The 13256-nt window shown below is 40.3% G+C and overlaps 1 protein-coding gene across 2 annotated transcripts in view; it reads right to left on the bottom strand.

Moving 5' to 3' along the window:
* Positions 1-939: 939 nt before the first annotated feature.
* The window catches only part of SLC27A1 (solute carrier family 27 member 1), a 38144-nt gene continuing 25827 nt past the window's right edge, over positions 940-13256 (bottom strand). For both annotated transcript variants that reach the window (XM_034419377.2, XM_087886635.1), the window contains 6 exons: positions 12537-12746; positions 10826-10952; positions 9129-9266; positions 7907-8071; positions 5181-5327; positions 940-2692 (listed from right to left, as the gene is read on the bottom strand). In XM_034419377.2, the coding sequence (XP_034275268.2) occupies positions 2535-2692; positions 5181-5327; positions 7907-8071; positions 9129-9266; positions 10826-10952; positions 12537-12746 (945 nt within the window). In that variant the 3' untranslated portion in view covers positions 940-2534. The remainder of the gene's footprint in view (positions 2693-5180; positions 5328-7906; positions 8072-9128; positions 9267-10825; positions 10953-12536; positions 12747-13256) is intronic.

Genomic DNA, 13256 nt, shown 5'->3' on the forward strand with positions numbered 1-13256 from the left:
GATATGACTTTGATCTTAAGATAAATACAGGGAGGAAGAGTTTATGTCTCTTAAGTGTGGTAAATTAATTGTGCTCCATTAAAGCAATGTTGGAACCAGATTAACGAAGTAATTGAGATCAATGGGACTTGAGCAGCTCAGAAAAATGCAGCATCATTTCAATAAAATCAGTTTCTTGAGGAAAGTCTAGAATAGACATGAATCCTTACTGGGCAAAAAGACTATAGAAAATCCAGTTTGACGGAAGAGTGACATGTTTTGCTTACATTACAGTTATGTCTATTTTTATTTGGAAGTAAGGCTTGTTGATTCCAAGAAAGTTTACTCCCAAGAACTGGGGGCTATTTAGTTGCCAACCAAAAACTTCTGAAATAGATGTGAAGTCAGATGCCAAAGCTGTAATATTTACTTTGTGTCAATCCATTGTGCAAGTTATATTTCTTGGAACAAAAGATTAACTTGGAGATGGACATCTTGCCCTTGGAATTGCAACATGGATTGGGCTGGCAAGAATATAAATTATTGCCCATCCCTGTATTAATGACCTATTGTATAGCTTGAGGTAAATCCTTTAGTAAAGTTATATTTTTATGCAAATTAGGGAGATATAAGAGCTATACTGAGTGGTGAACTTTTTGCTTGGCCAGGTTAATAAAACTGAGAGAACAAACAGCAGACACTGGAAAATGAAACAACAAACACACTGAACATTTTCATTAACAGAGTAGGTATGCACATAACTCAGATATGTTTTTTTTAAGGTTCTTTATTCTTATAAAGTTTTTCTCAAATCAATGTTATATTTTGGCAATAGTGACTCCAATAACAAAATGTAACATTGCTTCAAAAAATTCAGTTAGACAATGCATGATTCTTAAAACCAGGAGCAAAATTAGTTTTTGTTTGCTTTTTTAAACAAACCTTTTTCTCCAGATCAAATTCAGTTAGCTGTAGGTATGTTTATTTATGCAAGAACTAATACATCTTATGTTCATAACAGAATTGTTAACTTGTTTTAACTCGTTCTGAAGAGAAGTTGGAAAAGGCACATTCTGGGTCTTATAATTAAAAAAGGGAAACAGATGAGTCCCATGGCTTCTGAACAGTTATCAATTGCCTGGCTAGTACAATACTTGGTGTTCTCAGAAATACAAAATAACATTGTTCTGTACATGTGTTTGTAAAATACTCTTACATGAAATTCCATTTCTGCCAAAGAGAAAAATATCCTCAAGGAAAATTAATTTGATCTTAAGTGATTCAGGGTACCTGAAACATTCCATTCACAATCATATTGCAGGCCAGTAGTATGTACATTGGTAACAGAATATTTCCATATTACTGTATCCCAAGAATTACAGCTTCTTTGAACAGGCAGGTAGTCAATCAAAATTCAAGCAATCCATTTGTATCGTCTTTGTGTAAATTCTTAATGCCATCTACCCAAATGGCACTAATGAAAAGAAGCGCAAAGTTAGGAATGTCCAAATCAGATATTGCTGGAAGATCAGTGTGAGAAATGTGTTGCAAATGGTCTCTGATGAGCTGACAGGCTTCCTATGTTGATCACAAGAAAGTAGCAAGACCAAAGACTGAAAAGCATCAGATATCCACTTGTTTCAGGGATTAATGGAACTGTCTTTTCAAGATTCTGGAGCAGTCAAATAATTATTTGAAATATCCCATTCCTCCAAACAAACATTTGTTTTAAATAAGATGATTTAAAGTAGATTAACAGAACATACATCAATTATTTTCCCACATGGGTGTAGTATATAACAGCCAATTGATTTGCTGTAGGTAAATGGACTTTGAAGTACCACAATACCTTTCTGCTCAAAAAGCATTAAAAGAACCTTTCAAGCAGAGTTTCCGAACCAACTTATTTTCAATATACTGTACGTATATATCTTTTTAAAATAATACTGTTATTTCATCTTATTAGTCCTGTTTCTGGTTTTTCTATTCAAGTTTCTCTACACATAAACTCTTGCATTTTGACAGTCAGTTCCTTAAAGCTACAAATAAAGCTACAAAGAAACAATTGGAGGAACTCTAAATCTGTATGTTTGGAACCTGGAAAGTCTAAAGCAACTGAAGGCCTTAGCCTAAGCAATTATTCTCTGCTTTAACGCAGTGAAATATAGCTAAGTAACACACAAGAAAATAATTTGATCAGTTTTGCTACAACAGGTTTAGTCATCCCTGGTATACTGAGGACATTGAATATATAATAATGCAGATCAGAAACCATTTCCGTTTTCATATGGAATTCCCTAGCACAATAGTTATAAGGAAGAAAAGGCCTTTCTAAAAACTGAACAATACAAAAAGAGCTATTCTCTTTGCTCTGGAAATGGTTAATGTGCTTTTTTTTAAAAAAAGGGAGGAAAACCATCTTGCTCTCACACTATAGTGTAGTTTTTCCCTGTTGCATATTAAAACCTTGCTTTGCTTATTTATTCAAGTCTATTTCTCTACCAAAACAAGGCCTTTCGACATCAGGCCCTTTAGGAGTCGTCTCACCAATTAAATCAAAGAGAAATTTTTCCAGTTTGGATCCTCTCAAAAATGCACTCATCTATTGGTAGGTACTTGCCAAGTTTCACATCCAAAAAGTATAACCGATCTGACATCTGGTGTGGATTGTAGCCTTCTCTTTGTAAACGGGTCTTCAGAATCTTGAAAGTGCCTATTGGGGAAAAAGAAAGAAGATAGAAACAAATTGTTGGTAATTACATGCAAAAGGCAAGGCGCCACAGTCAACTCGCCATGAGACAATTCCACGCTATATTAATTGTTTCACCTTCCTGCCTTTTGCGAACCTTTGGCTGCACGCAACAAAAGCAGCAGAAGTCTTTGTCTCCCCCAAACTCCACTAGAAATGAGTCTCTGTGAGACTTGTTGCGCCGCCGCCGCAGCCTCTTGGAGCAGGACTTGGCAAAGCTGCTTGTGCCATCATTGCGTGCGTGAACAGCAGCACCGCCGCGAGCTTCATCATACCGGTGCAGCTGGTGTCCTGCTGCTCGTGGCTGCGCCGGTATGTCAAACTTTGTAGTGGTGCCACCGCTCGCGGGCGCAACGGCACAAGCCTTGCAGCAGCTTGCTCCAAAAGGCTGCAGCAATGCGACGAGTCTCACAAATACTCATTTCGGGTGGAGTTTGGGAGAGAGAAAGAAAGAAAGAAAGAGAAAGAAAGCTGCTTTTGTTGCGTGCAGCCACAGATTCGCAAAAGGCAGAAAGGTGAAATGACAAACTCAACCCGTACTCACACCTTGTGTATGGGCCGCCCCCGAGTGGGGTGGGGGATGGGGAGTCCACTGGAGGAGCCCTGCACGGACTCTGCCTGCTTCAGCTTCACCTTTGCCAGGGCAGTGGGTGCTAGAAGAGCGCTGTCCCAAAGCCTTCCTGCTCCTTGATTTGGGGCGGATGGTGCCTGGCAGGCCCAGGTGCGGTGGGCAGGCAGGTGGATGAAGTGGAGAAGAGAAATGGTGGAGAGGAAACCCTTTCAAACAGCATTGCCTGCAATTCTTGTTACTCCCCTCCGTTGTTTCTCTTCTCTCTCATTCTCTCGCACACACAGACATTTGATCGCTTGAAAGGGACAGGCTGGGCTTTGCTTCTATTGTAAGCACGCACTTCCCACAATTGCCTGTCCTATTCTCAAGCAGCAGCAGGGTAGAGGCGGAGGGAGCTGATTCCAATGGGCCGCATGGCTTTCTGCCTCATCGTAGCAGCAACCTAAGCAACACCCGAGCTCCAGGCCTGACGGAGCACAAACCGTGCTCGCCGCCTGCTCCATAACCACAAGGTGAGCTGCGGAACAGAGGGGCCCTCGGCTGCAAGGTTGCCATGGGCAGGGCTGGGGCTAGCAAGAGTGCATTGGAAATATCTCCTGGCAGCCGGAGAGACAAAACTCCCAGCCCTCGCTGGATCAGCTGATCTGCGGCCCGCGGTTAACGGCCTCAGCAGCCATGAGGTGATTGTGCTCGCCGCCTCCTGCACCTTAAAAAAATAATACCTCCCCGAAAATAAGCCCAAGTGCTTATTGACAAGCTTAAAAGAAAATAAGACCCGGTCTTATGTTCGGGAAAACACGGTAGTTACTTTAGATCAGTTACAGTACTTTAGCGAAGAAAGAAAGGGGATGTTTGTTTAGTCTGCACAAAGTATTTGTTAGAAACTGGAGGATAATGTAAATCTCACTGGTGGACTTCCTCTTCCAAGGGATTCCCAATAAAATAATTATGATATGCTGCCATCAGACAGTGAACTTCTTCTCATACTCTTGTCTAGCTGAGGAGTCTTTTGCCCTCCTCCCTTCATCCCAGCTCTCCAAAAATAGAAAGTGCTTTCAAACTTCTCGTCCAAAGCCCAGAACAACAAATCTAATGCCAATTCACAAGAGGTGAGTATGTAATTGCATGATCTTTCATGCAGACACTCCCTTACAATTCCTTTCAAAAAAACAAACTAAATGTCTGAGTTTATTAAGAAAAGGGGGGAATACAGGAAAGTGACATTCACATACAGACAGAATAGCTAAACCTGCTCTTGAATATCAGCACATACTTCATATTCACTGCAGATCAGATAATCTGGACATTCTATCTTAATGATGTTAGGTGGACCCTCCTTTTTTTCCCTTCACATGTCTAGAATACCATCTTCAGTTGAAAAGAATATGAAAGATAATTAAAAGACAACCTCTTTGTGGAGTCTAGTGCTTTGTCCAATCAAGGAAAATACTCCATATCTGATATCACCAGACTATCTAGTAAAGTAGGAAATTATCTACTTCTGAACAGTTTCTGACTTCCTTCAAGGTTTATTTCAAAGACCCATACACAGCAAAACAATTAGCAATGTTTAGAAGTAAAAAAAGGTTGGACATAAAACACATGCTAAAAGATAGCTAGTAGTAATAATAGACTAATAATAGATCCCCCTCTCCCATTTTGCTCCTCCCCTCCCATCTTTTAATTATAATTTTGTATTCTTATTGTAATAATTTCATCACTTCTAATATTGTAAACCGTCCAGAATCACCTTGTGGTGACATGGACAACAAATAAATTTAATAAAAATAAATAATTACTCTGTATTATCTTTTTAGTCTATTATATATTCCATCTTGGTCCTTTAGTTTAAACTTAGGCACCTTTTTCAGTTTGTGTTACCTGTGGTGTCAACCTCTGGCAGAAATCGGAGGAAGATAGGCCGTGCATATGGAGGTAGTGCTTTCTGTATCTCCAAAAACAGAACGTTAGGATTCAGTTTTGCTTCTGGGTCAGCAATAGCTGCCATTCCAGCCTTGCCTTCTACTCCTAAAATTTAAAAAGGAAATAAGCAAAATGTTATTATGGTCATAGACCAGCATAAAGCAAAATGATAAAGACTGCCCATTCTAATATGTACATTTTCACAAAGAAGGCATTGGCAGCTGCAGATCCAATCCAGCTGAGGAATGGGACTTTTCGGCTCGAACTCTTGGTGCTGCCTCTTTCTCCTTCAGGGTTTCGCCTCTGCGTTATTACGCCCTGGCCCCTCCATCCCAGTCCCTTCGCCGCGGCCCATTCGTCAAAGTACAGTTCCCACTGGCGTTTTAGGTGCCCAGGACAGTTTGCAGCCGTGGGGGCTGCAGTTCAGAGGAAGGCTCTGTCAGTTTGGAGCCTCCCATGGCGCCGAGAGCAGCATGGGGGAGCGATCCAGCCACAAAAGACGGGGGGAGGGGGGCTGTAGAGGATGAGGGATCCATCAGGTGGGGTTCCCAGGGCCTCTCCCTGTGGAAGAGGGGGCTGGGAGGGGGCAAAGTTATTTCAAGAGCAGCATGGCATCCCGGCGGCTTCCCTTGGGCAGCAGCACCAGGAGGAACCCTCATTTTCCTCTCTGACTTCAAACACTGTCCCTCATTGCATATAGCTCAAAATCTTCTGTTACAACCTCAATTTGCATATCTTGCCATCAAGATATACAGAGGAAATGGTATAAGAGCGCCCGGTCTTCCCCTGGACTTCAGTGGGAAGCCTGGCTGGCATGCCTCTAGCCCTCCCAGGGATGTTTGGGGAAAGGAATGTGAGCAGAGAAAGAGAAAAGGATAAACAATTGGAATTAGTGTTGCTCCTCACTCCCCTTCATTTCCAACTGTAAGGACCAATAATAATACGTTTAAGATCATAAATGCCAAACAAGAAACTTAAACAGAGGCTACACTTCAGAGAAGGTGTAACTTCTTTTGATACAGTCAGAAACGTCATAAAATAACATCCTGACTTCCTAATTAGATTTGTGTATTCCTGCAAAAAGGATAGAATACTCATTAGCCTTATCAGTCTTATCTCTTTCCTTTGGCCATTTGGCCCCCTGGTGGTTGCAAAAGCCCAATCTGATAGATCCCTCACCCTCTACAGACCCCCCCCTCCCCCTGCGCTGCTCCCGGCAACCTCGGGAGACTCCAACCTGACAGACGAGGGGCTCGTGGCCAGGGCATGTGTGTGTGTGTTTCAGAGCCCCAAGCGTTACTAACTAGGGCAGCCCCAGTCAGGGTAGAAATACCTTTGCCTCCTCCCAGCCCCCTCTTCCACAGGGAGAGGCCCTGGGAACCCCACCTGATGGATCCCTCGTCCTCTACAGCCCCCCTCCCCCCATCTTTTGTGGCTGGATCCCTCCCCCATGCTGCTCTCGGCCGCCTCGGGAGGCTCCGAACTGACAGAGCCTCCCTCTGAACTGCAGCCCCCATGGCTGCAAACTGTCCTGGGCGCCCAAAACCCCAACATGAACCATACTTCCACGAATGGGCCGCAGCAAAGGGACTGGGACGGAGGAGCCGTGGCCCAAAGTGCCGAGGCGTAAAAACGTGGAGGCAAAACCCTGGAGGAGAAAGAGGCAGCGTCAAAAGTTCGAGCTGAAAAGTCCTAGACCCATCCAGCTGTGCACTTCATCTCCCCAGCAAACGAGCCTAACTGCAGAGAATAAGCACTGGGGGGAACCTTGCTTTTCTCCTTTTCTAAATAACTCTCTTCCATTTGTCAGTGGACCTGTGACTGCAACAGGAAGACTTATTTGGCTAACACCAGCCAGCTATTGCAGCAAACATACGTGAAATGATTTCAACAGGCTGCAAATATTTATCGCAACTTGTTTCTCTCTCTCCCCCCCCCCCCCACCCCTTTCCTACCTGGCTTCCCTTTTGTATTCTCTTACTTAAGTTCTTAGTTGGTAAATCACCAGAGAAGATCCTGGGTCTTCCACTTGTGCATGGTACCTGTTCGCCATTAGCACAATGTACTAATATCTAATTTATTATGAGTGAGTCTTTGTGGCTAGAAAGTGGGATAAATATTATACCTCAGCCAAATAACATCAAATAACTCATCTAAGCTGTTCCCTGTCATACATTCTCCTTGTGGAAGGTTGAAGCAGCTTTGCAAAACGAAACAAAGAAATCTCCTATGTTGCTGTTTGCTCTAAGACCAAAACTAGTAACTATTCGTTCAAACAAGTGAGCTAACACAAAAAAGGTTTCTGAAGGAGCAATAGATGTTGGTGACACAGCAAAGTAAAACACCTTTGCTATTAAACAGAAAAAGAGGTTCAACTTCTCATTCTACTAATGGTCATTTTTGCTGCTTCTGCTCAGGTCTCAGAATGAATACCAAATAACTGGAGTTCCTGTAATATATCTGTTGTCATAAAAGTTTGCACCCTTGTCTCTCTATCACTATGGTTATTGCTCAAGATATTTTTTTTCAGCCTTAACATCAATATAAATGAATGGTTTTCAGGTGTTACTATAGGTGTATGTTTCGAGCTGCCTTTCTTGTTTCTTTTTATTATATCTTTGAACAGTATCAACTGATTCTGAACTTGACAGACCTGCTTGCTAAGCTTTTAAATTCTAGATTACCTGGTACCTCTACTCCATAAACTGCCACGTCTGTCTTGCTGAGAATATGGCTGAGAATTCCTTCCACTTCGGTGGTGGAAACGTTCTCCCCACGCCAACGGAATGTATCCCCACTGCGGTCTTTGAAGTACATATAGCCAAGATCATCCATCACTAGGACATCTCCTGCAGAAGAATAGGATTTCAGTATGTATCAAGAAGACTGTGCTTCTACCAAACTGTTATCTTCCAGCTGGGAGTTCAACAAATGAGGATAAAGATAAAGGTTTCTCTGTCCAGTTGTGTCCAAGTCTAGGGCACGGTGCTGATCTTTTTTATCTTTTTGCCTGAGGGAGCCAACGTTGTCCAAGACATATTCTGTGGTCATGTGGCCAGTCTGGCTACACGCCAAAGGCACAAGGAACACTGTTACCTTCCCACCAAAGTGATATTAATTTCCATTCTTTTGAACAGCTAGGTAGGCAGGAGCTGGGCCAAGAATGGGAGGTCATCCCATTTTGCGGCACTTGGGTCTTGAACCCGGGCTGTCAGTTTTCCATTTAAAAAGCTCAACGTCTTTAACCACTGAGCCATCACACACACCCCTCCAACAAATGAGGACTAGAATACAATAAACATATTGTTTCCTAATTATTGATACAACAGATGGATCAAGAACAAACATGTAAAAATGATTTGGTAAATGGGAGAGAAAGATCATCCACGTTATACATAAACTATCTCCCAGGAATGATGGCCAGAACCAAATCAAGAGACTCCTTGTAGAAGAACAACCCACATCCATACTGGAAAGTAATTCTGTTCATCCCCAAACAGAGCAAAAACAATAATGTTGATAATTAAGCTTAGGCAATAAAAGTGTTTTATTTGCACTGCATTGTGCTTTTAAGCCATTGTCAACAGTTTTAAGTAAAGAAATAATATTGGGAGCACGTCTATGTTTATAAAATACTGCTTCCCTGAATCATGCATGTATAAGAAGCAACAACTTTGAATTCATCATGGCATTAAGTGATTTTATTCAAAATATTATTTGTTGCTAAATACTACTACAGGTCTATGCTTAAGAAAGAATTTCAAATATTTGAATATGTCTTTAGTTTCTGAGGAACTTATATTACTATATAATTTTATAATTTTGACTGTAATATATGAATAATTCAAAATTACAAAATTATCCTTCCAGGACACAAAGGGACCAAGACATCAGCATAAAGAATACCTGTAAGATAGGCTTGATCTCCTTTCTTGAAGACATTATAAGCTATTTTCTTGTTAGTTGCATTCTGATTGACATAGCCATCAAATCTCCGCAAGGGATCTTCTTGGTTTATCCTGCCCACAAGAAGTCCAGGTTCTCCTAAATAAAGGAAGAATTCCAGAAAAAAAAATAATTAACATATTCTGTTGTTATAGCAGTTGTGGATATCTGCATGGATTTTTTATGTGTGCTATTACCTTTGGCACAACTTCGCAGCAAAAATTGAGACACAAATATATTTACTACTTTTCATCTAGCAGTTCTATAACTGATCTGATTCTTATTGAATATTCATTTGATTTAAATTTTGTCTCTTACTATCCTAACACATCTTTTAGGTCTTCTGCAGCAACACTTTAGCTGAAAATTGGAGGACTGAAATAAATGCTGAATTTTTAAAAAGTGCATATTCAATATAAAGTGTTATTTGATTCCATTATAAAGTAGGAATTTTTAAAAGGATTGTGTATTTGTATTTTCAAGCCTAAATATATATATTTCTAAATGTGTCTTGTCCTAAAAATACATTCTCTTGTAATGGTTGCCTTTTGAACTGCCCCCTCCTCAAAAAAAGAATTTAAAAGAAAGTTATATTCTGAACCTCAATTGGTGATGGACATTCAGATCAAGATTCTCTTCTTCAAATGCAACCCAAACAAAATTCATGAGTATCTGTAACCTGTAAACCAAGGTACAGGTTACATAATCTGCAATTAACTAATCTGCTAAACTGAATAGCTGGTTATGTATGGTAACCTTTTCTTTAGTACTTTTCTTAGTTTAATTGCTTTTATCACTTTTCTATATGATACAGTATTTTCTATGCCTACTCAGCCTGTTTTCTTTAGGCCACTCCTAAATGTTCTTTTTTGTTCTTGACTTTCAAATATCAGTGATTAACTTTGTTGTTTTATAGAGGTTCCGTTTGTCATTTGCTTGTCTTCGTTTACAGATTTGTTTACCTAATTACATGCCACCTTCCAACTATTCAGGTTGTGTAGGTAGTTTTAAATTATGATTAAATATTGTTCATGGTGAATGGGCAAGGCTTGTACTCTTGAACAATGCTCTATCATTTCCTCTCTTTAAAATGACATCCACAGATAGTCCTTAACAACCACTCATTTAGTGACCAAAATTACATCTGTTATGTGATCACGAACTGGGAGTTCGGTGACTGGCTTGCAATAACAATATTGCAGTGTCTGTGGTCACATACACTGATTGCCATTCTCAACCTTCACTGCTGACCTCTACCAAGCAAAGCCAGTGGGGAAGCCAGCAGGAGGTTGCAAACAGTGATCATGTGATGGCATGCTTAACAAAACTATGTGGGACTTGCTTAACGATAGCAACCAGACATGCAGGAACTGCCATTGTAAGTGGTGTGGTAATGTGCCATCATACTTTACAACCACATCACTTGATGAGAGAAATTCCAGTGCCAATTACTATAGTTAAGCAAGGACTATTGTATTTGCCTATGAAGCAGGTCAAAAAGGAGCCTGTAAATTCTCCTTGCCCTTGATTAAATTGGACACAATCATTAATAATTAACAATATCCAGGTCAGCTTAACTCCCGGAGAATTGACATTGTGTAGGAACCTCTATTCTGCAAGTTACAATTAAAGCATAAAGCATTGTCAGACTTATTTACCTGGTTGACAGGAGATACAAAGGCCATTTGTGCCACGTATTAGCTCCATGGTATCCTCATTAACTTTCACCAAGCGGATAGGATATACATTTGGCAAAATCCGGCTATGGAAGCCACAGGCTCCCACCTGTCAAGAGTAAAAAATATTAAAAGCAAAGGAGGCCTCCAAATGCTGCATACATTTTGCTAAGGAGTTTATCATTTGCTAGGAAAATACTCTGAATTTCCAAGCTCTACAGAATGGTGAGATGCCACTTGAGGGGAGCAAGCAAACAAGAACACTGGGACTGGTCTGCCCCACTTGTGCTGGCAGAAGGGGCAGTCTGCAGACCCCATTGGTCAAGGAATTCCGGCTGGCAGAATCCAGGAGAAGGAAATTTTCTGCCGTGGTTCCTGCCTTCTGGAATATCATGCCCCTTGAGGTGAGATCTGTTCCTAGCCTCTTGGCCTTCTGTAAGAACCTCAAAACCTGGCACCGCCAATTGGCCTGGGGCCCTGATTGGGGGTATTCCATGTTGGAGGTGGTTAGTGGAATAGCAAAAAGATTCTAGCTCCAACGAATAGTATTCGGTTTTTTTAACATTTAATCTCTGTTCATTTTAACATTTAATGTTTTACTATTTTGTCTTTGTTTTTATGATGTTTGTAAGCCACCCAGATTTGCTCGATAGTGTGATGGTAGAATATAAATTAAATTTATTTATTACATTTAAATGCTGCCCATTTCACTATTGAGCATCTCTGGGTGGCTTGTAGTATCTTAAATAATACAGACAATTAGAAGGTTAAGCATACTAAAATGGTGGGCATTAAAATTAAAGATAAAAAATAGCAAAGTAGATAAAAAGGGCTAATGCGTAAACAGGGTGGAAGTGGAATCTCTGTCTAATTTACTAGCCACCTCCAGAATGGGATCCCTCCATTGGGGGCCCAAGTTAGCCTGCTCAGGCTCTTGGCAATTTGTATTTAAAATCCAGGAATGGGATGTAAATTTGAGGAGAATAAAACAGCAAAGTTTTCTCCTCCTTGTATTATATAGAGATTTTGAGAAAGGCAAAAAAGAACACTTTGTTTTTCATTTTCTGTGTATTGATAAAACATGCAGGCTAAAGTTTCTAGTGCTACAAGGCACAGCCGAGGAAAGACTTGAGGTCTGGCATGAGGAAAAAAAAGGTCTCCATGGTTCCTAGACTTCTAATCAGGAACATTAAGGGACAGAATACATTGCAACATATTACTGCAACCCCAGTTTTTGCAATCTGTTAATTAAACAAATACTGATAAAAGCCCACAGAGTTAGAGAAAGAATGCTATTAGCTCTGAACTGGCAACAAGCAGTACAGGGTAGTAACTGAACTTGCTGAGAGTCAACAAATTGTTGTCATATCTACAGTAATCGTGACCTTCTCTGTGAAGGGATTTTCCTACTAATCCAATCACTTCTTCAGTGACTTTAAAAGCCCAGCTGTCTTCCTTCATACAGTCACAGCACTGTAGATCTGACATCCAGCCAAGAGGTTTTAAAGGGCACGCTCCTTCATTGCAGATAGGTAGCTATGCAAAATATTGTATGTTCCCAGATGCAAAAATGAAGCTGAAAAAGCCCACATGCTACAGATTTTCCAAACATTTGCCCCATCCTTGCATGAAGAGCTTGGTTTAAAAAAAAAAAAAAGTATCCATAGTACAGAAAGACATCTTCTCAATTTACCTTTCCATCTAGATTAGCAATGCTGCAGTTACACTCAGTAGCGCCATAGAACTCTCCAATCTGTTTGATTCGGAACCGCTGTGTGAAGTCTTCCCAAATGGTGGGCCTCAAGCCATTTCCAATAGCTAACCGCACCTGGTGCTGCATTTCTGCTTCCCGCACTGGTTGGTTCAGCAGGTATCTGCAAATCTCCCCAATATATTGGATGATCTTTGAAAAGCAAGGAAGACATGATTTTAAAGAGTAACCTGGCAAAGCCCCAAGGAAATTGGATAATAATACAATATATTCAAGGTACACTGCATCTTGATCCAATCTACTTAAGTTGTTTTCCTGGCTTAAAATGAAAAAAGTAATTGAGTTTGAAAAATGCCAATAGTTCTGTTTTGTTTTTAAAGCTGATTTGTTTATATAATTAGAATATTTAGAAATATCTTAAATGTGATTAATCAGAAGCAGCAGTTTGTTTAAAAAAGTATTAATGAAATATTTGCAACTCATAAATTGAAACTACTGTCTTAGAAACAGAAAGCTTGCTTTTTCTGAGACAGAATTTGTTGATACAGCTATGTATTCTTTAAACATTTTCTTTTTCTAAATTAAATTTCTGCTCATATTATTTAAAAAAATTCTAGAATGTGCAGAATTAGATAAATTAACTAAAGAAATTAAGGGGAAAGAATAATCAAAGTATTATAAGGTTTGGAGTAGATGGTATGA

This window comes from Pantherophis guttatus, chromosome 2, assembly GCF_059756535.1.
Source record: "Pantherophis guttatus breed Tessera chromosome 2, ASM5975653v1, whole genome shotgun sequence".
In the NCBI taxonomy this organism is placed as follows: domain Eukaryota; kingdom Metazoa; phylum Chordata; class Lepidosauria; order Squamata; family Colubridae; genus Pantherophis; species Pantherophis guttatus.